General features: G+C 43.0%; 1 protein-coding gene across 1 annotated transcript in view; it reads left to right on the top strand.

The window, feature by feature from the left end:
• Positions 1 to 5,077: 5,077 nt before the first annotated feature.
• The window catches only part of TASOR2 (transcription activation suppressor family member 2), a 36,801-nt gene continuing 14,451 nt past the window's right edge, over positions 5,078 to 27,427 (top strand). The window contains exons 1-14 of the mRNA XM_059471736.1: positions 5,078 to 5,216; positions 7,258 to 7,353; positions 9,224 to 9,296; positions 14,105 to 14,196; positions 15,729 to 15,821; positions 18,022 to 18,146; positions 18,803 to 18,822; positions 19,602 to 19,719; positions 20,977 to 21,077; positions 21,186 to 21,289; positions 23,220 to 23,292; positions 25,111 to 25,185; positions 26,011 to 26,760; positions 27,095 to 27,340. Coding sequence (XP_059327719.1) covers positions 18,121 to 18,146; positions 18,803 to 18,822; positions 19,602 to 19,719; positions 20,977 to 21,077; positions 21,186 to 21,289; positions 23,220 to 23,292; positions 25,111 to 25,185; positions 26,011 to 26,760; positions 27,095 to 27,340 — 1,513 coding nt within the window. The 5' untranslated portion in view covers positions 5,078 to 5,216; positions 7,258 to 7,353; positions 9,224 to 9,296; ... (1 more) ...; positions 15,729 to 15,821; positions 18,022 to 18,120. The remainder of the gene's footprint in view (positions 5,217 to 7,257; positions 7,354 to 9,223; positions 9,297 to 14,104; positions 14,197 to 15,728; positions 15,822 to 18,021; positions 18,147 to 18,802; positions 18,823 to 19,601; positions 19,720 to 20,976; positions 21,078 to 21,185; positions 21,290 to 23,219; positions 23,293 to 25,110; positions 25,186 to 26,010; positions 26,761 to 27,094; positions 27,341 to 27,427) is intronic.

Here is a 27,427-nt window from a genome sequence, read left to right as displayed (position 1 = left end):
ATTCCCACATTTCCCGTTCCCATTCCCACATTTCCGTGCCTCCGGTGCCGTTCCCGTTTCCACTTTCACTTTCCCTGCTGCCGTGGCCACTTTCACTTTCACCTTTGCTCCTGCCCCGGGCTGTGCCAGGATTTGGGATTTTTTGGGAATTTTTTCCATAGGATTGGGACCCATCTCCCCAAAATCCAGGAGGGAATTCAGGGCTGCAGCCATTGGGCTCAGTTTCCTCTAATTAATTAATTAATTAATTAATTTTTAAATTAATTTTCCTCCTTTCTGGATTTTCATTTTAAAGCTGCATTTAGGAAAAAACATTGGAGAAATCACCTGCAAAATTCCAGGATTTTTCATTGTATTCCCAAGAGTTTTCCATACTTTTTTAAAGCTTTTATCCCTGAAAATATCTGATATTTTCCAAAAAAAGTTGTGGTGCTCCAGCAAAAAGAATTTTAAAAATAAGGAGGTTGTGTTGGATCCTTTGAGCTGAGCTGGGATTTAAAAATCAGTGAAAATTTTAAATTTAAAATGTAATATTTAATTTTTTTTAAATTTTAATTTTTCTGGATGCTTCCTTAAGGATGCAGGAAACAAAGGGGAAAAAATGCAACAAAAATGAGCAAAATGAACTTTTCCTTTCCTCATTAGGCTCAAACACTTAATGCTGAAAAAAGCTGGAAAATCCCTTTATTTCCCATTTTTCTGTTCTTAATTTGCCTTTTTTCCCTAATTCCAAAAAATCAGAGGCAGCACCTAAAATCAGAAAGTGTGAATGTGGAAATAAAAAGGCACAAAAGACCCAAAAAAGGTTTAAAGCACAAAAATCTTTTTAAAGTCTTTCCTCCAAATTTCCTTCCTTGCCTGCCGTGTTTTTCTGGGATCACTTTGGGATCTTGGATCCCTTTGGATTCTTGGATCACTTTGGGATCTTGGATCACTTTGGGATCTTGGATCATTTTGGGATCTTGGATCCCTTTGGGATCTTGGATCCCTTTGGGGTTCTTGGATAATTTTGGGATCTTGGACCATTTTGGGATTCTTGGATCGCTTTGGGATCTTGGATCACTTTGGGGTTCTTGGAGCCCTTTGGGATTCTTGGATCCCTTTGGGATCTTGGATCACTTTGGGATTCTTGGATCATTTTGGGATCTTGGATAATTTTGGGGTTCTTGGATCCCTTTGGGATCTTGGATCCCTTTGGGGTTCTTGGATAATTTTGGGATTTTTGGATCCCTTTGGGGTTCTTGGATCATTTTGGGATCTTGGATCCCTTTGGGGTTCTTGGATCCCTTTGGGATCTTGGACCATTTTGGGATTCTTGGATCCCTTTGGGATTCTTGGATCATTTTGGGATTCTTGGATAATTTTGGGATCTTGGATCCCTTTGGGATCTTGGACCATTTTGGGATTCTTGGATCACTTTGGGATTCTTGGATCCCTTTGGGGTTCTTGGATCATTTTGGGATCTTGGATCCCTTTGGGATTCTTGGATCATTTTGGGATTCTTGGATCATTTGGGATTCTTGGATCATTTTGGGATCTTGGATAATTTTGGGGTTCTTGGATCCCTTTGGGATCTTGGATCATTTTGGGATCTTGGATCGTTTTGGGATTCTTGGATCCCTTTGGGGTTCTTGGATCATTTTGGGATCTTGGATCATTTTGGGATTTTGGATCCCTTTGGGGTTCTTGGATCCCTTTGGGATTTTTGGATCATTTTTAGAACCCTCCACGTTTTTCCCTCATCCAGATTTTTTCCCTTTTCCCTAAATTAATCCTTTTTTTTTTCTATGGAATAATTGGAGAGAAATAAAAATTGACACAATGAATAATTTGATCTGAATTTTTTAAATTGAAAAGACAAAAATTATTCAAACTTGCCCTTAAAAACAGGGATCGAATACTGAGTTTGGGATTTGGAATCTCATTAATGGAGTTAAGTTATAAATTCAGAAATTAATTTATATTAAATTAATGTATAAGTAATTAAAATAATTTATAGTTAGTTATAAACTATATTTTAATAGATTATCTATATAATAGTCTATATTATACTGTTGTATATACTATTATTTATATATATAATTTTATAATGTAATAATATATAATAATACGTAATTTATATTATAAACTGTATATAATATAATATAATATAATATAATATAATATAATATAATATAATATAATATAATATAATATAATATATATTCTAAATATAAATTTCATTATATACAATATAGCTATATAGAATATTTAAAGTTAATTAATTATGAATAATTATATAAACAATACTATGAATTTATTGTATATTTAGTTAATTTTAATTAATTAGTTATATATAATTCAATTTTTATAAAATTATTACAGAAATAATGACTTTAATTTATATTTAGTCTTTAATTTATAATTCCATATTGATTTATTAATTTAAAAATTATGAATTTACAAATAATTTTCCTTCTGGCAGTTTCAACAGAATTTTTTGGGATGAACCAGGAGCTCAGGTCCCTCTTTCCAAAATCTGTTTTAACTCCCAAAATTTGGGATTTGAGCAGCAGCCAGGCCCAGCCTTGCACACCCATCCTGAATCCTGCAGGGATCTGGGAAATCCCAGCTGGAATATTCCCTTTTCCATCCCAAATTCCCACATTGATCTGGGAATTCCCAACTGGAATATTCCCTTTTCCCATCCCAAATTCCCACATTGATCTGGGCATTCCCAACTGGAATATTCCCTTTTCCATCCCAAATTTCCACATTGATCTGGGAAATCCCAACTGGAATATTCCCTTTTCCCATCCCAAATTCCCTCAGGGATCTGGGCATTCCCAACTGGAATATTCCCTTTTCCCATCCCAAATTCCCCCAGGGATCTGGGAATTCCCAACTGGAATATTCCCTTTTCCCATCCCAAATTCCCCCAGGGATCTGGGCATTCCCAACTGGAATATTCCCTTTTCCCATCCCAAATTCCCACATTGATCTGGGAATTCCCACCAGGAATATTCCCCTTTTCCCATCCCAAATTCCCACATTGATCTGGCAATTCCCAACTGGAATATTCCCTTTTCCCATCCCAAATTCCCTTAGGGATCTGGGAATTCCCAACTGGAATATTCCCTTTTCCATCCCAAATTCCCACATTGATCTGGGAATTCCCAACTGGAATATTCCCTTTTCCCATCCCAAATTCCCCCAGGGATCTGGCAGTTCCCATCTGGAATATTCTCCTTTTTCCATCCTTAATCCCCACATCAATCTGGGAATTCCCAACTGGAATATTTCCCTTTTTTCTTGCACACCCCATCCTGAATTCCCACCCTGATTTGGCAATTCCCACCTGGAACTTCCCCCTTTTCCCATCCTGAGTGCCCCAAATGCTCCGGCAGTTCCTGCCTGGAATATTCCCATTTTCCCCAGGATTCCCCTGGATCCTCAGGAGCAATTCCCATCAGGAATATTCCCATTTTTCCAGGATTTCCTGAGGAGTAGGGCTGCTCCCAGCCATTCCCACCAGGAATATTCCCATTTTTCCAGGATTTCCCGAGGAGCAGGGCTGCTCCCAGCCATTCCCATTATGAATATTCCCATTTTTCCAGGATCCCAGAGCAGCAGGGCTGTTCCCAGCCTTTCCCACCAAGAATATTCCCATTTTTCCAGGATTTCCCGAGGATCAGGGCTGTTCCCAGCCGTTCCCATCAGGAATATTCCCATTTTTCCAGGATTGCAGAGCAGCAGGGCTGTTCCCAGCCTTTCCCACCAGGAATATTCCCATTTTTCCAGGATTTCCTGAGGAGCAGGGCTGTTCCCAGCCATTCCCATTATGAATATTCCCATTTTTCCAGGATTTCCCCAGGAGCAGGGCTGCTCCCAGCCATTCCCACCAGGAATATTCCCATTTTTCCAGGGTTTCCCGAGGAGCAGGGCTGCTCCCAGCCATTCCCACCAGGAATATTCCCATTTTTCCAGGATTGCAGAGCAGCAGGGCTGTTCCCAGCCGTTCCCATTATGAATATTCCCATTTTCCAGGATTTCCTGAGGAGCAGGGCTGCTCCCAGCCATTCCCATTATGAATATTCCCATTTTTCCAGGGTTTCCCGAGGAGCAGGGCTGTTCCCAGCCATTCCCATTATGAATATTCCCATTTTTCCAGGGTTTCCCAAGGAGCAGGGCTGTTCCCAGCCATTCCCACCAGGAATGTTCCCATTTTTCCAGGATTGCAGAGCAGCAGGGCTGTTCCCAGCCATTCCCATTATGAATATTCCCATTTTTCCAGGGTTTCCCGAGGAGCAGGGCTGTTCCCAGCCATTCCCATCAGGAATATTCCCATTTTTCCAGGGTTTCCTGAGGATCAGGGCTGCTCCCAGCCATTCCCACCAGGAATATTCCCATTTTTCCAGGGTTTCCTGAGGATCAGGGCTGTTCCCAGCCATTCCCACCAGGAATATTCCCATTTTTCCAGGATCCCAGAGCAGCAGGGCTGTTCCCAGCCGTTCCCACCAGGAATATTCCCATTTTTCCAGGATTTCCTGAGGAGCAGGGCTGCTCCCAGCCATTCCCATTATGAATATTCCCATTTTTCCAGGGTTTCCCGAGGAGCAGGGCTGTTCCCAGCCATTCCCATCAGGAATATTCCCATTTTTCCAGGGTTTCCTGAGGATCAGGGCTGTTCCCAGCCATTCCCACCAGGAATATTCCCATTTTTCCAGGGTTTCCCGAGGAGCAGGGCTGCTCCCAGCCGTTCCCACCAGGAATATTCCCATTTTTCCAGGATTTCCTGAGGATCAGGGCTGTTCCCAGCCTTTCCCATTATGAATATTCCCATTTTTCCAGGATTTCCTGAGGAGCAGGGCTGTTCCCAGCCTTTCCCACCAGGAATATTCCCATTTTTCCAGGATTGCAGAGCAGCAGGGCTGTTCCCAGCCATTCCCACCAGGAATATTCCCATTTTTCCAGGATCCCAGAGCAGCAGGGCTGTTCCCAGCCATTCCCACCAGGAATATTCCCATTTTTCCAGGGTTTCCCGAGGAGCAGGGCTGTTCCCAGCCATTCCCACCAGGAATATTCCCATTTTTCCAGGGTTTCCCGAGGAGCAGGGCTGCTCCCTGCTGCAGCAGGCTGTGGCTGTGCTCCAGAGCTCCTCCCTGCGCTCCAGCTCCCAGCAGCGTTTCCAGTACAGCAGAGCCATCCTGGTGGAGAATGAGCTTTTCCTGAGCGAGGTAAGGCTGCAGCCATCCCAGGGAAAACGGGATTTTCTGGGAATGCTGCTTTGTTGCCAGCTCTGGTTCGTGTCCCTCCTGGAATTCCCAACTTTGTTTTTTTTCCCCTTCCTTGCATTCCCTCCCCATCAGGAACAAACAATCCGTGCAGCCAATGGTGCTCAGAGTCCCTGGAGCCTTGGCAATTCCAGAATTCCTTTGGCATTGGAGGGACTCCCTTCCGTGGGTTCCTTCCTGCTGAGTGACCTCCAGGCAGATTTTTGGGATGTCTCTGTCTCCACCTTTCTTTTCCTTTTAGCTTCTTTTTTTTTCCAGCTGCCTGGACTTTTAAAAATCCCTCCATTCCCACTTTTGAAATCTCTTCATTCCCACTCTTAAAGTCCTCACATTCCCACATTTCAAATCCCCATATTCCCACTTTTAGAATCCCTTCATCCCCTCATTCCCACTTTTCAAGTCCCTTCATTCCCATTTTCAAAATCCCTTCATTCCCACATTCCCACTTTTAAAATCCCTACATTCCCACTTTCAAAATTCCTTCTTTGCCAGTTTTTGAATCCCTTAATTGCCACTTTCAAATTCCCTTCATTCCCATTTTTCAAATCCCTTCATCCCCACATTCCCACTTTTAAAGTTCACAATTCCCACTTTTCGAATCCCTTCATTCCCACTTCTAAAATCTCTTCATCCATTCATTCCCACTTTTCAAATTCCCTTCATTCCCACTCTTTGAATCCCTTCATTCCCATTTTCAAGTTCCCTTCATCCCCACATTCCCACTTTCAAAATTCCCACATTCCCACTTTCAAAATTCCCACATTCCCACTTTTTGAATCCCCTCATTTCCACTTCTAAAATCCCTTCATCCCCACATTCCCACTTTTCATAATCCCCTCATCCCATTCCCACTTTTCAAATCCCTTCATTCCCACTTTCAAAATCCCTTCACTCCCACTTTCAAAATCCCTTCATTCCCATTTTCAAAATCCTTTCATCTCCACATTCACACTTTCAAAATCCCAAAATTCCCACTTTCAAAATTCCCACATTCCTACTTTTCAAATCCTTCCAGTCCCACTTCTAAAATCCCTTCATCCCCACTTTTCAAATGCCTCCCTTCCCATTTTCAGGTTCCCTTCATCCCTTCATTGCCATCTTTCAAATCCCCACGTTCCCATTATCCAAATCCCCACATTCCAAATCCCTTCATTCCCACTTTTCAAATCCCTTCATTCCCACATTCCAAATCCCCACATTCCCATTTCCAAATCCCTTCATTCCCACTTTTCAAATCCCTTCATTCCCACATTCCAAATCCCCATGTTCCCATTATCCAAATCCCCACATCCCAAACCCTTTCACTCCCGTTTCCAAACCCCTTCATTCCCACTTTTCAAATCCCTTCATTCCCACATTCCAAATCCCCACATTCCCATTTCCAAATCCCCACATTCCCACATTCCAAATCCCCACAATCCCATTTCCAAATCCCTTCATTCCCATTATTCAAATCCCCACATTCCCATTTCCAAATCCCCACATTCCCATTTCCAAATCCCTTCATTCCCACATTCCAAATCCCCACATTCCCACATTCCAAATCCCCACATTCCCATTTCCAAATCCCCACATTCCCACATTCCAAATTCCCACATTCCCATTTCCAAATCCCTTCATTCCCACATTCCAAATCCCCACATTCCCATTTCCAAATCCCCACATTCCCACATTCCAAATTCCCACATTCCCATTTCCAAATCCCTTCATTCCCCTTTCCCAAATCCTTCCATTCCCATTTCCAAATCCCTCCATCCCATTCCCACGCTGATTTTCCCTTCCCTATTGTGTTCCATTTTCCTCTCACCTCAATATTTTAAGATTTTAAAGCTCAACAATTAAACCACATCCAGGTGTTTTCCCAGCTCTGCTGGACCAGATTAATTTTCCCCCTAACCCTTAAAAAAAACAAAAGTGGGAAAATAAATTTTTTTTTGGGATCAGCATGAGCAGAGACCAAAATTTTGGGAATTTTTTGTTGCAGCTCCGAGCTTTTGCACGAGCCAAGGCAGCTGCAGGGTACAGCCAGGAGGAGCTGCAGGAGACCTTTGCATTCCTGCTCTTTGACAAGGAGGAGGAGGTACTGCCCCAATCCCATGGGAATTCCAGGGAAATCTGGGATCTGATCCTGCTTTGTGTCCCCTCACACCCAGGGAATTCCTGCTGGGAAATCTGGGATCTGATCCTGCTTTGTGTCCCACCAATCCCATGGGAATTCCAGACAAATCTGGGATCTGATCCTGCTTTGTGCCCCACCAATCCCATGGGAATTCCTGACAAATCTGGGATCTGATCCTGCTTTGTGTCCCCTCACACCCAGGGAATTCCAGACAAATCTGGGATCTGATCCTGCTTTGTGTCCCACCAATCCCATGGGAATTCCTGACAAATCTGGGATCTGATCCTGCTTTGTGTCCCACCAATCCCATGGGAATTCCTTCTGGGAAATCTGGGATCTGATCCTGCTTTGTGTCCCACCAATCCCATGGGAATTCCAGGGAAATCTGGGATCTGATCCTGCTTTGTGTCCCCTCACACCCAGGGAATTCCAGACAAATCTGGGATCTGATCCTGCTTTGTGTCCCACCAATCCCATGGGAATTCCAGACAAATCTGGGATCTGATCCTGCTTTGTGCTCCACCAATCCCATGGGAATTCCTGACAAATCTGGGATCTGATCCTGCTTTGTGTCCCCTCACACCCAGGGAATTCCTGCTGGGAAAAGCTCTGGGAGCAGCTCCTGGGGGGTTTGGGAGGGAAAAAAGGGAATTTTCCTTGGTGCCAGTGGGATTAGCTGGGATTCCTTAGGATTCTTTGGAATTCTTTGGAAATATTTGGGATTATTTGCAAGTATTTGGCATTATTTATTTGGCTTCTGGAGGGTTTTAGGGATGGATCTGATTGAAGAAAAGAGAATTTCCCTTGGTGCCAGTGGGATTAGCTGGGAATTCTTTGGGATTATTTGGAATTATTTGGCATTATTTATTTGGCTCCTGTGGGGTTTTAGGGATGGATTTGATTGGAGAAAAAGGAATTTTCCTTGGTGCACTGGGATTCTTTGGGAATATTTGGAATTCTTTGGGATTATTTGGAATTCTTATTGGAATTATTTGGGGTTCTTTGGGATTCTTAGGCCCCTGGAGGGTTTTAGGGATGGATCTGGTTGGAGAAAAAGGAAATTTCTTTGGTATCACTGCAATTAAATGGAATTCTTTGGGATTCTTTGGAATTATTTATTTGGCTTCTGGAGGGTTTTAGGGATGGATCTGATGGGAGAAAAGGGAATTTTCCTTGGTGCACTGGGATTCTTTGGGAATATTTGGAATTCTTGGGGATTTATTGGAATTCTTATTGGAATTTTTATTGGAATTATTTGAAATTATTTACAGTTATTTGGCATTATTTATTTGGCTCCTGTGGGGTTTTAGGGATGGATCTGGTTGGAGAAAAAGGAATTTTCCTTTGTGCCACTGGAATTCTTTGGTAATATTTGGAATTCTTATTGGAATTATTTGGAATTATTTGGGATTATTTGGGGTTCTTTGGGAGTCTTTGGCTCCTGGAGAGTTTTAGGGATGGATCTGATTGGAGAAAATGGAATTTTCTTTGGTGCCACTGAAATTAAATGGAATTCTTTGGGATTCTTTGGAATTATTTAGTATTCTTTGAAATTATGTGTGATGCTTTGAAATTATTTGGGATTCTTTGTAATTATTTGGGGTTATTTAGGATTATGTGGGATTATTTGGCTCCTGAGGGACTTTAGGTATGGATCTGATTGGAGAAAAAGAAATTTTACTTTGTGCCACCAGAACTATTTGGGATTATTTGGAATTACTTGGAATATCTCATTTCCTGGGAATATTTCTCATTTCCTGGGAATATTTCCCATTTCCTGGCAACAATTCCTGCAGAAAAGGTGGAAAATCAGCTTTCCCTGTTCCTGCAGGCTCAGCGGGTCTGTCAGAGCGGGCTCCGAGTCAACAGCAGCAGCATCTGCACCCTGGGGGACCCTGCCAAAGGTAAATCCCACCTGGAAGGGAATTCCCAAAACTCTGGGAATGGAACTCCCTCAGTTCCTTCCAAATTCCTTCCAAATTCCCAAAACTCTGGGAATGGAACTCCTTCAGTTCCTTCAAATTCCATCCAAATTCCCACTCTGGGAATGGAACTCCTTCAGTTCCTTCAAATTCCATCCAAATTCCCACTCTGGGAATGGAACTCCTTCAGTTCCTTCCAAATTCCCAAAACTCTGGGAATGGAACTCCTTCAATTCCTTCAGATTCCCATTCTGGGAATGGAACTCCTTCAGTTCCTTCCAAATTCCTTCCAAATTCCTTCCAAATTCCCAAAACTCTGGGAATGGAACTCCCTCAGTTCCTTCAAATTCCATCCAAATTCCTTCCAAATTTCCAAAACTCTGGGAATGCAACTCCTTCAATTCCTTCCAAATTCCCAAAACTCTGGGAATGGAACTCCTTCAATTCCTTCAAATTCCTTCCAAATTCCCAAAACTCTGGGAATGGAACTCCTTCAGTTCCTTCAAATTCCTTCCAAATTCCCCCTCTGGGAATGGAACTCCTTCAGTTCCTTCAAATTCCTTCCAAATTCCCAAAACTCTGGGAATGGAACTCCTTCAATTCCTTCCAAATTTCATCCAAATTCCCCCTCTGGGAATGGAACTCCCTCAGTTCCTTCCAAATTCCTTCCAAATTCCCAAAACTCTGGGAATGGAACTCCTTCAGTTCCTTCAAATTCCATCCAAATTCCCACTCTGGGAATGGAACTCCTTCAATTCCTTCCAAATTCCTTCCAAATTCCCACTCTGCGAATGGAACTCCTTCAGTTCCTTCCAAATTCCCAAAACTCTGGGAATGGAACTCCTTCAATTCCTTCAGATTCCCATTCTGGGAATGGAACTCCTTCAGTTCCTTCCAAATTCCTTCCAAATTCCTTCCAAATTCCCAAAACTCTGGGAATGGAACTCCCTCAGTTCCTTCAAATTCCATCCAAATTCCCAAAACTCTGGGAATGGAACTCCTTCAATTCCTTCCAAATTCCTTCCAAATTCCCAAAACTCTGGGAATGGAACTCCTTCAGTTCCTTCAAATTCCATCCAAATTCCCCCTCTGGGAATGGAACTCCTTCAGTTCCTTCCAAATTCCCACTCTGGGAATGGAACTCCTTCAATTCCTTCAAATTCCTTCCAAATTCCCAAAACTCTGGGAATGGAACTCCTTCAGTTCCTTCCAAATTCCTTCCAAATTCCCCCTCTGGGAATGGAACTCCTTCAGTTCCTTCAAATTCCATCCAAATTCCCCCTCTGGGAATGGAACTCCTTCAGTTCCTTCCAAATTTCATCCAAATTCCCCCTCTGGGAATGGAACTCCTTCAGTTCCTTCCAAATTCCATCCAAATTCCCAAAACTCTGGGAATGGAACTCCCTCAGTTCCTTCCAAATTCCCCCTCTGGGAATGGAACTCCTTCAGTTCCTTCAAATTCCTTCCAAATTCCCAAAACTCTGGGAATGGAACTCCTTCAGTTCCTTCCAAATTCCTTCCAAATTCCCCCTCTGGGAATGGAACTCCTTCAGTTCCTTCCAAATTTCATCCAAATTCCCACTCTGGGAATGGAACTCCTTCAATTCCTTCAAATTCCATCCAAATTCCCAAAACTCTGGGAATGCAACTCCTTCAATTCCTTCCAAATTCCCAAAACTCTGGGAATGGAACTCCTTCAGTTCCTTCAAATTCCATCCAAATTCCCACTCTGGGAATGGAACTCCTTCAGTTCCTTCCAAATTCCTTCCAAATTCCCACTCTGGGAATGGAACTCCTTCAGTTCCTTCCAAATTCCATCCAAATTCCCCCTCTGGGAATGGAACTCCTTCAGTTCCTTCCAAATTTCATCCAAATTCCCCCTCTGGGAATGGAACTCCCTCAGTTCCTTCCAAATTCCATCCAAATTCCCAAAACTCTGGGAATGGAACTCCCTCAGTTCCTTCCAAATTCCCCCTCTGGGAATGGAACTCCTTCAGTTCCTTCCAAATTCCTTCCAAATTCCCCCTCTGGGAATGCAATTCCTTCAAATTCCCATTTTGAGAATAAAATTCCTTCAAATTCCTTCTAAATTCCCATTTTGGGAATAAAAGTCTGGGAATTTGGAAGGAATTTGAAGGAATTTCATTCAAATTCTTTCCAAATTCCCATTCTGGGAATGCAATTCCTTCAAATTCCCATTTTGAGATTAAAACTCCTTCAAAACTTCTTCCAAATTCCCACTCTGGAAATAAAACTCCTTCAAATTCTTTCCTAATTTCCATTCTGGGAATGAAACTCCTTCAGAAATTCCCATCAAATTCCCATTTTGGGAATGCAAAACTCCTCCAAAATTCCTTCCAAATTCCCATCCTGGGAATAAAAACTCCTTCAGAAATTCCTTCCAAATTCCCATTTTGGGAATAAAACTCCTTCAAATTCCTTCCAAATTCCCACTCTGGAAATGCAATTCCTTCAAATTCCCACTCTGAGAATAAAACTCCTTTAAAACTCCATCAAATTTCCATTTTGAGAATGAAATTCCTTTGAAATTCCCACTCTGGGAATGAAACTCCTTCAAAACTCCTTCAAATTCCCACTCTGGAAATAAAACTCTTTCAAATTCTTTCCTGATTTCCATTCTAGAATGAAACTCCTTCAGAAATTCCTGACAAATTCCCACTCTGGGAATGCAAAACTCCTTCAAAATTCCTTCCAAATTCCCAAAACTCTGGGAATGAAACTCCTTCAAATTCCTTCCAAATTTCCACTGTGTGAATAAACTCCTTTAAAACTCCTTCAAATTCCCATTCTGGGAATGAAACTCCTTCCAAATTCCTTCAAATTCCCATTTTGGGAATAAAAATCCTTCAAATTCTTTCTAAATTGATGCTCTGGGAGTAAAACTCCTTCAAAATTCCTTCCAAATTCCCATTTTGGGAATGGAACTCCTTCAAATTCTTTCTAAATTTCCATTCTGGGAATGAAACTCCTTCAAAACTCCTTCAAATTCCCACTCTGGGAATGAAACTCTTTCAAATTCTTTCTAAATTTCCACTCTGTGAATAAACTCCTTCAAAACTCCTTCAAATTTCCACTCTGGGAATAAAACTCCTTCAAAATTCCATTTTGGGAATAAAAATCCTTCAAATTCTTTCTAAATTTCCATTCTGGGAATGAAACTCCTTCAGAAATTCCTTCCAAATTCCCACTCTGGAAATGCAATTCCTTCAAATTCCCACTCTGAGAGTAAAAACTCCTTCAGAAATTCCTTCCAAATTCCCATTCTGGGAATGCAATTCCTTCCAATTCCCACTCTGGGAATAAAACTCCTTCAAATTCTTTCTGAATTTCCATTCTGGGAATGGAACTCCTTCAAAAACTCCTTAAAATTCCCACTCTGGGAATGAAACTCTTTCAAATTCTTTCTAAATTTCCACTCTGTGAATAAACTCCTTTAAAACTCCTTCAAATTTCCACTCTGGGAATAAAACTCCTTCAAAATTCCTTCAAAATTCCATTTTGGGAATAAAACTCCTTCAAATTCTTTCCAAATTCCCACTCTGAGAATTAAACTCCTTCAAAATTCCTTGAAATTCCCATTCTGGGAATAAAACTCTTTTAAAAACTCCTCCAAATTCCTACACTGGGAATAAAACTCCTTCAAATGCTTCCAAATTTCCACTCTGGGAATGGAACTCCTTTAAATTCCTTCCAAATTTCTTCCAAATTCCCGCTCTGGGAATAAAATTCCTTCCAGATTCCCCTTCTGGAAGTAAAACTCCTTCTAAATTCCCATTTTGGGAATAAACTTCTTCCAAAGCCAAGGGAAGAGGTTGAAATTCCTGGGATTTGCTGCAAAAATCCCTGGAAAATTCCCATTTTTCTGCTCTTTCAGCCAGGTGAGGATGGGATTTTCCCCAGGGAATGGCAGCATTCCTTCAGCTCCTCATTTCCTGGGAATATTTACAGCTTTTATCACCCAAGAACTGATTTTCTGGAATATTTCTCATTTTTTGGGAAAATTTCTCATTTTTTTGGGAAGATTTCTCATTTTTGTGCGAATATTGACACATTTTATCATGCACAAAACCTCATTTCCTGGGAATATTTCAAATTTTCTGGGAATGTTTTTTATTTTCTAATATTATTTCTCATCTTTTTGGAATATTTTTAATTTTCTGGCAATATTTCTCATTTTATTGGAATATTTCTTTTTTTTCTTGGAATATTCCTTATTTTTCTGGGATTATTTCTCAGATTTCTTGGAGTATTTCTCACTTTCTTGGAATATTTCTAATTTTCTGGGAATATTCACAACCTTTGTTACCCAAAAACTGATTTTCTTGGAATATTTCCCATTTTCTGGGAATAATTCTAATTTTCTTGGAATATTTCTTCTTTTCTGGGAATGTTTCTCATTTTCTGAGATTATTTCTCATATTTTTGGAATATTTTTGATTTTCTGAGAATATTTTGTATTTTCTGGGGCTATTTTTCATTTTCTTGAAATATTTCTTCTTTTTCTTGGAATATTTCTCATTTTCTGGGAATATTCCCAACCTTTGTTACCCAAAAACTGATTTTCTGGGAATATTTCCCATTTTCTTGGAATATTTCTCATTTTTTGGGGGAATATTTCTGATTTTCTGGGAATATTAACACCCTTTATCACCCAATAACTGATTTTCTTGGAGTATTCCAGAATTCCCCCCTTCTTCTGGCTCTTTACAGGATTTTTTGGGAATATCTTTCCCTGCTAAAAAATAATTCCTTTTTTTGGTGTTTTCCAGGGGTTTATATTTCCAAATACTCCGACTGCCTCCACCCCAGCCCTTGGCACCAGGGAAAATCAGGATTTATTGTCATCTGTAAACTCATCAAGGTAAAACCCAAACCTTCTATTGCCTGCAAATCAAACTCCAAAATCCAATTTTTCCTTGGAATTTTGGGAATTTTAAAGATTTTTTCCCTTCTCTCTGGAGCTGATTCCAACCCCAAACTCCTGACATTAAAAATTTCTCTTTTTATTTATATTTTCCTCTTTATTTTTATACTTCTCATAATTCTGGTGGGATGGAAACTCAAACTCCAATTTTTCCTTGGAATTTTGGGAAATTTGAGCATTTTTCCCCCTTCCTGCTGTCTGGAGCTGATTCCAAACCCAAAGTCTGAAACTGAAAATTTCTCTTGAAATTTGAACTTTGAGATTTCGCTGCCCATAATTTTGCTGGGATGGAAAATCAAACTCCAATTTTTCCTTGGATTTTTAGGAATTTTGGGAAGTTTGAGGATTTTTATTTCCCCTTCTGCTCTCTGGAGCTGATTCCAACCCCAAACTCCTGAGCCTGGAAATTTCTCTTTGAACTTTGAGATTTTGCTGCCCACAGTTCTGGTGGGATGGAAACTCAAACTCCAATTTTTCCTTCGATTCTCAGGAATTTTGGGAGGTTTAATTTTATTTTTTCCCATTCCTCCTGTCTGGAGCTGATTCCAAACCCCATTCTTGGGGTTCTTCCCACCCCAAACCCACCAGAACTTTTGGAGCACCAAGACCTCACCCTGCTCTTCCAACATGGGGAATAAACCACATTGCTGGGAATATTTCCTTGCATTTCCATGCTTGGGGTGGATTTTTGGGATGGATTTCCAAGCTTGGCATGGATTTCATGCTTGGGGTGGATTTTTGGGATGGATTTCCATGTTTGGGATGTGTTTTTGGGATGGATTTCCATGCTTGGGATGTGTTTTTGGGATGGATTTCCATGTTTGGGATGTGTTTTTGGGATGGATTTCCATGTTTAAGATGTGTTTTTGGGATGGATTTCCATGCTTGGGATGTGTTTTTGGGATGGATTTCCATGTTTGGGATGTGTTTTTGGGATGGATTTCCATGCTTGGGGTGGATTTTTGGGATGGATTCCATGGATTTCCATGCTTGGGGTGGATTTTTGGGATGGATTTCCATGTTTAGGATGGATTTTCATGCTTGGGGTGGATTTTTGGGATGGATTCCATGGATTTCCATGCTTGGGATGGATTTTTGGGATGGATTCCATGGATTTCCATGCTTGGGGTGGATTTTTGGGATGGATTTCCATGTTTAGGATGGATTTCCATGCTTGGAGTGGATTTTTAGGATGGATTCCATGGATTTCCGTGCTTGGGATGGATTTTTGGGATGGATTTCCATGCTTGGGATGTGGTTTTGGGATGGATTTCCATGCTTGGGGTGGATTTTTGAGATGGATTTCCATGCTTGGGATGTGGTTTTGGGATGGATTTCCATGCTTGGGGTGGATTTTTGGGATGGATTTCCATGCTTGGGGTGGATTTTTGAGATGGATTTCCATGCTTGGGATGGAGTTTTGGGATGGATTTCATGGATTTCATGCTTGGGATGTGTTTTTGGTGCAGGGCAAGGTCAGAGCCATCCCTGAGAGCTCCCCCAGCAGCTCCACCGGCCCCTCGCCCGGCTACGACTGCCACGTGTCCAGCGGGAGCAGCCAGGTACCCCGGGGTGCCCCTTTGCCAGGGATTTCATGGATCGCCCTTCTCCCAGTCCCTCATTCCATGGATTTCTCCATTCCCTGATTTCCCTGCTTCCCCATCCCCACCAGATTCAGTGGATTTCCCTTTTCCCAGCATTGCCCTTTTCCCAGTCCCACATTCCAGGGATTACGCTTTTTCCATGGATTTCCATTTTCCCACTCCCACATTCCATGGATTACCCTTTATCCCAGTCCCAGATTCCTTGAATATCCTGTTTTTCCCATTCCTTTTCTCTCAGTCCCACATTCCATGGATTTCCCTTTCTCTTAGTCCCACATTCCATGGATTTCCCTTTTTCTGATGGATTTCCCTTTTCCCACTCCCGCATTCCCTGCGTTGCCCTTTCTCCCAGTCCCTGATTCCATGATTTCCCTGTTTTTCCCAGTCCCAGATCCCATGATTATCCTGTTTTTCCCATTCCATGGATTGCCCTTTTCCCAATCCCCCATTCCATGGATTTCCCTTTCTCCCATGGATTTCCCTTTTCCCAGTGCCCCATTCCATGATTCCCTGTTTTCCCATCCCCATTCCATGATTCCCTGTTCTTTCCCAGTTTCCTATGGATTGTTTCTCTGTGTTTCCCGTGGATTATTCCCTGTTTCCCATGGATGAATTCCCCATTACACATTAATTATTTCCCCCATGGATTATTTCCAGTTCCCATGGATTATTTCCTGTTCCCCATGAATGATTTTCCAGTTCCTCATGGATGATTCCCAGTATCACATGGATTACTCGCAGTATCCCGTGGATTATTCCCAGTTCCCCATGGATTATTCCCATTTCCCATGGATTATTCCCAGTATCCCATGGATTATCCCCATTCCCCATGGATTATCCCCAATATGCCATGGCTGTTTCCCTGTTTCCCCAGTACTATGTGTATGAGGTGAGCAGGGTGAATTCCCATTCCCCATGGATTATCCCCAATATGCCATGGCTGTTTCCCTGTCTCCCCAGTACTACGTGTACGAGGTGAGCGGGGTGAATTCCCATTCCCCATGGATTATCCCCAATATCCCATGGCTGTTTCCCTGTCTCCCCAGTACTATGTTTACGAGGTGAGCAGAGTGAATTCCCATTCCATGTGGATTATTCCCCAATATCCCATGGATTATTCCCTGTGTCTCCCCAGTACTACGTGTACGAGGTGAGCGGGGTGAAATCCCCGTTCTCCATGGATTATCCCCAATATCCCATGGATGATTCCCATTCCCAATGGAGTATCCCCAATATCCCATGGCTGTTTCTGTCTCTCCCCAGTACTATGTGTACGAGGTGAGCAGGGTGAATTCCCATTCCCCATGGATTATCCCCAATATCCCATGGCTGTTTCCCTGTCTCCCCAGTACTATGTTTACGAGGTGAGCAGAGTGAATTCCCATTCCATGTGGATTATTCCCCAATATCCCATGGATTATTCCCTGTGTCTCCCCAGTACTACGTGTACGAGGTGAGCGGGGTGAAATCCCCGTTCTCCATGGATTATCCCCAATATCCCATGGATGATTCCCATTCCCAATGGAGTATCCCCAATATCCCATGGCTGTTTCTGTCTCTCCCCAGTACTATGTGTACGAGGTGAGCAGGGTGAATTCCCATTCCCCATGGATTATCCCCAATATCCCATGGATTATTCCCTGTGTCTCCCCAGTACTACGTGTACGAGGTGAGCGGGGTGAATTCCCCGTTCCCCATGGATTATCCCCAATATACCATGGATTATCCCCAGTATCCCATGGATTATCCCAATATCCCACAGCTGTTTCCCTGTCTCCCCAGTACTACGTGTACAAGGTGAGCGGGGTGAATTCCCCGTTCCCCCTGGATGATTCCCATTCCCCATGGATTATCCCCAATATCCCACAGCTGTTTCCCTGTCTCTCCCCAGTACTACGTGTACGAGGTGAGCGGGGTGAATTCCCCATTCCCCATGGGTTATCCCCAATATCCCATGGATATTTCCCTGTCTCTCCCCAGTACTACGTGTACGAGGTGAGCGGGGTGAATTCCCCGTTCCCCATGGGTTATCCCCAATATACCATGGATATTTCCCTGTCTCTCCCCAGTACTACGTGTACGAGGTGAGCGGGGTGAATTCCCCATTCCCCATGGGTTATCCCCAATATCCCATGGATATTTCCCTGTCTCTCCCCAGTACTACGTGTACGAGGTGAGCGGGGCGGGGGCGGCCGAGCGGCCCCGCCAGGTGTGTCCGTACGTGCTGCTGTCCTGCCAGTACCGCCCGCCCCGGGAGATGCCCGCGCCGGCCCCGCCGCGCCCGTAAGGACACACAGAGCCCTCTGCTCCCCCTCCCTGCCCTGGCATCCTTCTTGTTTCTGTTCCCCATCTGATATTCCTTTTATCCTTTTCCCATCCCTGTTATTCCTTTTATTCCTTTTTCTGTCACTAATATTCCTTTTATCCTTTTCCCATCTCTAATATTCCTTTTTATTCCTTTCCCCTTCTCTAAAATTCATTTTATTTCTTTTTTTTATATCTAAAATTCCTTTTTATCCTTTTCCCATATTTAAAATCCCTCTTATTTCTTTTCCCATCTCTAATGCTTCTTTTCTTCCCTCTTTTCACATCTCTAAAATTCCTTTTATTCCTTTTTCCGTCTCTGATTCTTTTCCTTTTATTCCTTTCCCATCTCTACATATTCCTTTTGTCTTTTCCCATCTCTAAATATTCCTTTTATCCTTTCCCATCACTAATATTCCTTTTATCTTTTTCCCATATCTAAACATTCCCTTTTATGCTTTTCCTGTCTTTTAAATCCCTCTTCTTCCATCTTTTCCCATCTCTAAAATTCCCGTTTATCCTTTTCCCATCTAATAATTCCTTTTATTTCCTCTTTTCCCATCTCTGAATATTTTCCTTTGATTCCTTTTCCCATCTCTGAATATTTTCTTTTTTTTATTGATCTCTCTCTCCAGAGCGGAGCAGAACCACCAAGGTAAGAGCTGCTGGGGTTTGGGGTGTTTGGGGTATTTGGGGTTGTGGTTTTTGGGGTTGTGGTTGTGGTTTTTGAGTTTGTGGTTGGGGTTGTGATTTTTTTGGGTTGGGTTTGAGGTTTTTGGGTTTGGGGTTTTTGGGATTGTGGTTTTTGGCTGTGGGGTTTTTGGGGGTGGTGGTTTTGGGGTTGTGGTGGTTTGGGTTTTACGGGTTGGGGGTTTTTTGGGTTTGAGGCTGTAGTTTTGGGGTTTGGGGTTGTGGTTTTTGGGTTGTGCTTGTGGATTTTAGGTTTGGAGTTTTTGAGTTTGTGGTTGTGGGTTTTGGGTTGGGGGGCTTGGGCTTGTGGTTTCTTGGGTTGGGTTTGTGGATTTGGAGGTTTTGGGGTTGTAGTTTTTGGGTTTGGGGTTTTGGGCTTGGGGTTTTTGTGTTTGAGGTTGTGGGTTTTGGGTTTGGGCTTGGGCTTGTGGTTTTTTGGGTTGAGTTTGTGGTTTTAGGTTTGGTGGTTTTCGATTTGGGTTTTTGGATTTGGGGTTTGATGTTTGGGTTTGGGGTTTTTTGGGTTTGAGGCTGTGGTTTTTGGGTTTTTTGGGGTTCTGGTTTTTGGGGTTGTGGTTGTGGTTTTTGGGTTTGGGGTTGTGATTGTGGTTTTTGGGGTTGGGGTTGTGGTTTTTTGGGTGGGGTTTGGGGTTTTTGGGGTTTGGGGTTTTTGGGTTTGAGGTTGTGGGTTTGGTTTGTGTTTTTGTGTTCCCCATGGGCTGTTCTGTCCCGTTCCCTGTGCAGAGCCGCAGTCGCCGTTGGCACCGTGCCCGTGGCGGGGCCAGCTGTGCATCGGGGGGCAGCGCCTGTGCACCATCGGCCTGAGGAGCCAGCACAGCGCGGGCACCGTGCCCGCACAGCTGTGAGTGTGCTCATGTACCTCAGCCGGGCTTAACTCCCTGAGCCAGGCTTAGCACAGTGTGGGCACCGTGCCCGCACAGCTGGGAGTGCCACCCCTGAGCTGGGCTGGGCTTAACTCCCTGAGCCAGGCTTAGCACAGTGTGGGCACCGTGCCCGCACAGCTGGGAGTGTGCTCATGTACCTCAGCCGGGCTTAGCCCCCTGAGCCGGGCTCAACTCCCTGAGCCGGGCTTAGCACAGTGTGGGCACCGTGCCCGCACAGCTGGGAGTGAGGCTGGGCTGGGCTCAACTCCCTGAGCCGGGCTTAGCACAGTGTGGGCACCGTGCCCGCACAGCTGTGAGTGCCACCCCTGAGCTGGGCTGGGCTCAACTCCCTGAGCCAGGCTTAGCACAGTGTGGGCACCGTGCCCGCACAGCTGGGAGTGAGGCTGGGCTGGGCTCAACTCCCTGAGCTGGGCTCACACACCGAGCCTGGTTCCTTAACCAAAACCTGATTTCTGAAACTGAACCTTGTTCCTTAACCAAATCCTGGCTTATTAACCCAAACTTGGTTTCTTAAGCAAATCCTGATTTTTTAAACTACACCTCATTTCTTAACCAAAACCTGGTTTCTTAAACTAAGCCTGGTTTCTCAAACTGAGCCTGGTTCCATAACCCAAACCTGATTTCATAACCCAAACCTGGTTCCAGAGCCCAAACCTGGTTCCATAACCCAAACTGGTTCCATAACCCAAACTGGTTCCTTAACCCAAACTGGTTCCATAACCCAAACTGGTTCCTTAACCCAAACTGGTTCCATAACCCAAACTGGTTCCTTAACCCAAACTGGTTCCATAACCCAAACTTGGTTCCTTAACCCAAACCTGGTTCCAGAACCCAAACCTGGTTCCAGAACCCAAACCTGGTTCCAGAACCCAAACTTGGTTCCTTAACCCAAACCTGGTTCCAGAACCCAAGCCTGATTTCTCAAACTAAACCCATTTTTGTCTTTTCCTGCCTGATCCCTTCACTGCTGGGATGCTGGGGCAGTCAGGAATGTGCTGTTGGATGAGGAATTAAAAATGCTTTGGAATAATTCAGTTCTGACACCTCCCACTAAATCAGATCACTCTAAACGTGGTTTTAATCCCCCAGGATTTGTGATTTTCAGGGTTTGCACACAGGATCCTGAGCAAGCTGCTCCTTTTCCAGAGCTTTTCTGGCTCCACAGAACTCCCAGCTTTCCTTAATCCTGAATTTTTTGTGCTTTATCCCCTCAGGCCTCCCAGCCTGGACATCAAACACGTCATGGGCTTGTCTGACTTGAAGAAAAAGCTGCCAGAAGCTGCATTTGGGAAAAAAAATTACACTAAGAACGAAGGTGGGTGTGAAGCACCCCAAGTCCCAGTGCCCCCAGCAGTTCCATCTCCGTGCTGGGACAGAGCCCATGGACATCCCCACCCCAACCCCAAACCCCTCCTGTCCCCAGTCTGCTTCCAGGGGGTTTACTCCAGCCTCTACGAGGTGGAAATCTCCAACAAGGATCAGTCCAAAATGGATCTGCTGGTGGAGAACCTGAAGGAGAAGGACTTGGTGAGTGTTTGTCTGGGAGGACAGTGGCCTTTAAATGGCATTTCTGGTGTCATTATCCACAACTGACACAGAATGGAACAAATTTCCCGGCTTTAAATGTCATTTTCCTGCTTTGCTGCTCTCAAACATTTATTTTTTTGTGTTCGTCACCCGCAGCTGGGAATTATTTCTGGAGGTTTTTCCTTGGGATTTATATTTTTATATTCTGGTTTTTCCAGCACAAATTTTTTGTGCTGGAAAAACCAGAATATAAAAATATAAATCCCAAGGAAAAACCTTCAGAAATGATTCTTGACCCTGATGTCCCAGGATAAACCCTCAGCTTGTCCCTTCCTGCTTGGACTGGGGCTGGGCTTTGCTTTTCCTGCAAATGCAGAGCTGGGATCTGGGCTGGAATCTTCATTTCCACTCAGAGAAATCCAACCATCAATGTCAGGATGGCACAGCCACAGACACAAGGAGGAATGTTTAGGGGAGGAATAAATAATAATAATAAATAATAAATAAATAATAAATAATTGCAGTAGTTTTGGCTGAGGCAGGAGCCACACTTCCATTTTATTCCATTTTATTCTATTTTATTCCATTCTATTCCATTTTATTCCATTTTCTATTATTTTATTCCCTTTTTATTCCATTTTATTCCATTTAATTCCCTTTAATTCCACATTATTCCCTTTTATTCCATTTTATTCTATTTTATTCTGCTGTAGTTCTAAATACTAAAAATTTTCAACTTCCTGTACAAACTCTAACTCCCAAGAGAACACTACATTTAACCTAAAGCCATAAAAAACCTTCCAAAATTAATTTAATAACACTAAAATTACAAGTGTGTGGCTAGTTAAAATGTATGATATCACAAAGTGAAAAACTTGAGAGTTTATGAAGTAACATAGTAATATATAAAAATAGTAATATAGTAATATATGGTATATATAGTATGTATTATAGTAATATATAAAAAACAAAATAAAGATTATAAGACAAAACCAAATTGTTCTTCACCTTCCCCTTCATAAGTTTATGTAATATTTTAGAATCAGTGTAGCTAGTTAAAATGTATGATATCACAAAGTAAAAAACTTAAAATTTAGAGTTTTTAAATACAGTAATATATAAAAAACAAAATAAAGATTATAAGACAAAACCAAATTGTTCTTTACCTTCCCCTTCATAAGTTTAAGTAATATTTTAGAACCATTGTAGCTAGTTAAAATGTATGATATCACAAAGTCAAAACTATCAAAAAGTAAAATATCAAAAAGTAAAAAACTTCAGAGTTTAAAATATAATAATATATAAAAACCAAAATAAAGATTTTAAGACAAAACCAAATTGTTCTTCTTTACCTTCCTCTCCATAAGTTTAAGTAATATTTTAGAATTAAACAGAAAAGTCTGCAGTGCAAGCTTGAAGAAATGAATCATTAAGTTAAAAATAAAAATAGTTGAAATATCACTTCTTAATTAAATAATTTAACCTTAAAAACCTTATAACAGAAAATAGAACCAAATAATAACAATAACATTAAAATAATAATAATGATAATAACGATAATGATGATAATAGTAATAATAATGATAGTAACGATAATGATAATGATGATGATGATGATAATAATAATAATAATAATAATAATAATAATAATAATAATAATAATAATAATAATAATGATGTTATATATATTTATATGTTGTGTTTTTCTAAGATGCTGGAATTTTGGGTTTTCCCAGGATTCTGGGAAACCTGCCCCCTTGGGCTGCAATTCCTGGATTGTTAATTATTAATCCTCATTAATTCCAGCCAGCTTGATCAGGATATTTCCTCATTTTAAGGAATTTTAGGCCCGAACAAGGAATATTTTGATCCCAGCTGCACAGGAGCAGGGAAGGAGCGGAGTTTGATTTTTTCTCTCTGTTTGTTGCAGGCAATCATCAAATATTTGCAGGGGCAGGGAGTTCTCATCCTGCTCACGTCCTCAGCCTTGGCACGGGAGGATGGTGAGGCTGGGCTGGGGCTGGGCTGAATTCTGAATTCCCTTTGGGCCTTGGGAACCTGAACTGAGCCTGGGTTCTTCAATGGAACCTGGGTTCTTCAGTGAAACCTGGGTTCTTAACCCAAACCTGGGTTCTTCAGTGAAACCTGGGTTCTTCAATGAAACCTGGGTTCTTAACCCAAACCTGGGTTCTTCAGTGAAACCTGGGTTCTTCAATGGAACCTGGGTTCTTCAATGAAACCTGGGTTCTTCAATGAAACCTGGGTTCTTCAGTGAAACCTGGGTTCTTCAGTGAAACCTGGGTTCTTCAATGGAACCTGGGTTCTTAATGAAACCTGGGTTCTTCAATGAAACCTGGGTTCTTCAATGGAACCTGGGTTCTTCAATGAAACCTGGGTTCTTAACCCAAACCTGGGTTCTTAACCCAAACCTGGGTTCTTCAATGAAACCTGGGTTCTTAACCCAAACCTGGGTTCTCAAACTCAACCTGGTTTCTCAAACTAAATCTGGTTTTTTTAAAACTAAACCTGGTTTCTTAAACTGAACCTGTTTTTTAAACCAAACCTGGTTTCTTTAAACCTGGTTTCTTGAGTTAAACCTGGTTTCTTAACCCAAACCTGATTTTTCAAACTAAACCTGGTTCCTTAACCAAAGCTTGGTTTCTCAAACTGAACGTGGTTTCTTAACCAAATCCTGGTTTCTTATTTGAAACCATGTTTCTTAACCCAAATCTGGTTTCTCAAACCAAACCTGGTTTCTCACACTGAACCTGTTTTTTTTAAACTAAACCTGGTTTCTTAACCCAAACCTGATTTCTTAACCCAAACTTGGTTTCTTATTTAAAACCTGGTTTCTTAAACTTGGTCTCTCAATCTAAACCTGGTTTCTTAAACTAAACTTGGTTTCTTGAATTAAACCTGTTTTTCTAACCCAAACTTGATTTCTTAAACTAAACTTGATTTCTTAACCCAAACCTGGTTTCTTAACCTAAACCTGATTTTTCAAACTAAACCTGGTTCCTTAACCATAACTTGGTTTCTCAAACTGAATGTGGTTTCTTAACTAAATCCTGGTTTCTTATTTAAAACCTGCTTTCTTAACCCAAATCTGGCTTCTCAGTCTAAGCCTGGTTTTCTCAAACTAAACTTGGTTTCTCAAACCAAACCTGATTTCTTAACCCAAACCTGGCTTCTCAATCTAAACCTGGTTTCTCAAACTGAACCTGTTTTTCTAAACTAAACCTGGTTTCTCAGACTAAATCTGATTTCTGAATCCAAACCTGGTTTCTTATTTAAAACCTGCCTTCTTAACCCAAATCTGGTTTCTCATTCTAAGCCTGGTTTCTCAAACTAAACCTGGTTTCTCAAACCAAACCTGATTTCTTAACCCAAACCTGATTTTTCAAACTAAATCTGGTTCCTTAACCAGAACTTGGTTTCTCAAACTGAACGTGGTTTCTTAACCCAAATCTGGTTTCTGAAACCAAACCTGGTTTCTCAAACTAAGCCTGTTCTTTTAAACTAACCTTACTTTCTTAAGCTAATCCTGGTTTCTCAAACTAAACCTGGTTTCTCAGACCAAACCTGATTTCTTAACCCAAACCCGATTTCTTAACCCAAACCTGGTTTCTCAAACTGAATCTGGTTTCTCAAACTAAACCTGGTTTCTCAAAAAAACCAGGTTTCTGAAACCAAACCTGGTTTCTCAAACTAAACCTGTTCTTTTAAACTAAACCTTATTTTCTCAAACTAATCCTGGTTTCCCACACTGAGCCTGGTTCCTCAGGCTAAGCCAGGTGTGTGAGCCCAGCTGTGTTTTGCAGGCCTGGAGCCCAAGGAGCCCGTCAGCCTGCTGGCCCTGTTCCTGTTCAGCTCCCCCCGGGCGCTGAGCCCCCGAGGTAGGAGCCCCCTGTGCCCCCTAAGCTCAGCTTTAGGCTGCAGGCCTGGCCTAAAGGGCCCATGGCTCATCAAAAGCTGAATTTTCTTTCCAAGTTTGGGTGGGATCCCTCAGGAGCAGGTTTGGGATGTTTGGTGGGATCCATCCAGAGCAGGTTTGGGGTGTTTGGTGGGATCCATTCAAAGAATTTGGACATTTCTCCAGGGCTGAGCTTTTTGCTTGCTGATTTTTGGAGCTTTTTGTTTCAATGTTTCCTCTTTTCCCTTTTCCCTTTTCCCTTCCTTTCCTTTCCTTTTTTCCTTTCCTTTTTCCTTTCCTTTTCCTTTCCTTTTTCCTTTCCTTTTTCCTTTCCTTTTTCCTTTCCTTTTTTCCTTTCCTTTTTCCTTTCCTTTTTCCTTTCCTTTTTCCTTTCCTTTCCTTTCCTTTCCTTTCCTTTCCTTTCCTTTCCTTTCCTTTCCTTTCCTTTCCTTTCCTTTCCTTTCCTTTCCTTTCCTTTCCTTTCCTTTCCTTTCCTTTCCTTTCCTTTCCTTTCCTTTCCTTTCCTTTCCTTTCCTTTCCTTTCCTTTCCTTTCCCTTTCCTTCCCTTCCCTTCCCTTCCCTTCCCTTCCCTTCCCTTCCCTTCCCTTCCCTTCCCTTCCCTTCCCTTCCCTTCCCTTCCCTTCCCTTCCCTTCCCTTCCCTTCCCTTTTCTCTTTTCCCTCCCTTTCCCTCTTTCCCTTCCCTTTCCCCTTCTCCCCTTCCCCCCAGTGTTTCCCTGCCCCAGGGCAATGATCCAGTGACTCCCCTCCCTTTCTCCCTGGATAAAACCCCTTTTGTTTCCCTTGCAGTGGAGCAGCAGGACTCCCGGCCCAGGAGGGAGGGCAGCTGCAGGAGCTCCCTCTCGCTCAGGATCGCCTCGCTGGTGCCGGGGCTGCGCTACGCCCTGCGCAAGGCAGCCGGCTCCTCCTGCGGCGCCACGGGCGGCCCCCGCCTCCAGGAGCACCTCCAGGAGTATGCAGAGCTCCAGGAGAGCTCTCAGGACATTCCCAGTGTCCCTGTCCCCTCTCCGTGCCGGGATGGGGACGCTGGTCCTTCCCAGGAATTTTCAGAGCGATCCCTGGCCCAGCTGCGCCGTTACCTGTCCGACCCCGGCAGCTTCACCCTGGGGATCTCGGCAGCCCTGCAGTGCCTGCGTGGGGCTGCCAGGAATGTGGCGGCCGATCCTGGCAATTCCTCCTCCTCCTCCTCTTCCTCAGAGCCCCCAAGTGCTGCTCCTTGCACCAGATCAGCGGGAGCCGTGCGGGATAACGGAGAGCTTCCCACGCCCGCTCCAGAGAGACCCCTTAAAAGTGTCACCTCTCCCACCAAGCCCTGGGGCCGGGAGCTCAGGAGGAAATCCAGCAGGATCCTGGGGAAGAACATTCCAGCCCCCAAGGCCCAGACACCTCCTGGGGAGGGCAGCAGCAGGAGCAGGGAGGCAGCCAAGAAAAAAACCAGCGGCGCTTCCTCTGGTCCCAAAAAATCGGGATCCACGGGAAATCCCAACGAGCCCATGCTGAAATTGGCCAACCTGCAGTTGCCACATGGAAGGAAAAGAGGTGAGTGCTGGAAAAATGGGAAAATGGGATTGCTTTCCTCCTTCCATCCAGCTGGGATGCTCAGGGTTCACTGGGAACCATCCAGGAACTTTGCCTGGAGCATCCAAATAAATCTCAGGAATTATCCCAGGGAACCTACCTGAGATTGGGTCCTTCCAGGTCAGATCTTACTTCTCATTATCCTGATTGAATTGGGAATAAATTAATTATATTCCCAATTAAATCAGGATAATGAGAAGTAAAATCACCAAAACCCCGTCCCCCCATCCCTCCCTCTTCCCAATGAATTTTTAATTCCCAAATTAAAACCAACCCCTCCTTCTCCCTGTCCCAGGTGCAGAGGTCCTGGCTGCAGAAATTGTCCACAAACCCCAGTGTGAAAGTGCTGAGAAGGAGAAGGAAAGCTCAGCTCCCAATGGTCCTGCTGTGGAGGCAAAGAGGCCCAAAACCCTGGAAAACCTGGACACTAAGAAGGTTCCTGTCACTGAGAGTGGCACCACAAAGCCAGGGAAAAGCAAAGTGCAGAAAAACGTGGAAAACAGAGCAGCAAAACCTCATGAGAAGCAGCAGGAAGAGAGTGGTGAGAAAAAATTCCCTTGGGAAAAAATTCCTTTAAAAGCTGAGCCATCCAGTGGCAGGGAGGAAACAAATGGCTTTGGATTGAATC

Source organism: Ammospiza nelsoni, chromosome 5, assembly GCF_027579445.1.
Source record: "Ammospiza nelsoni isolate bAmmNel1 chromosome 5, bAmmNel1.pri, whole genome shotgun sequence".
In the NCBI taxonomy this organism is placed as follows: Eukaryota; Metazoa; Chordata; class Aves; order Passeriformes; family Passerellidae; genus Ammospiza; species Ammospiza nelsoni.
Note: the sequence above shows the minus strand (reverse complement) of the source record. Positions and strands in the feature narration are given on the sequence as shown.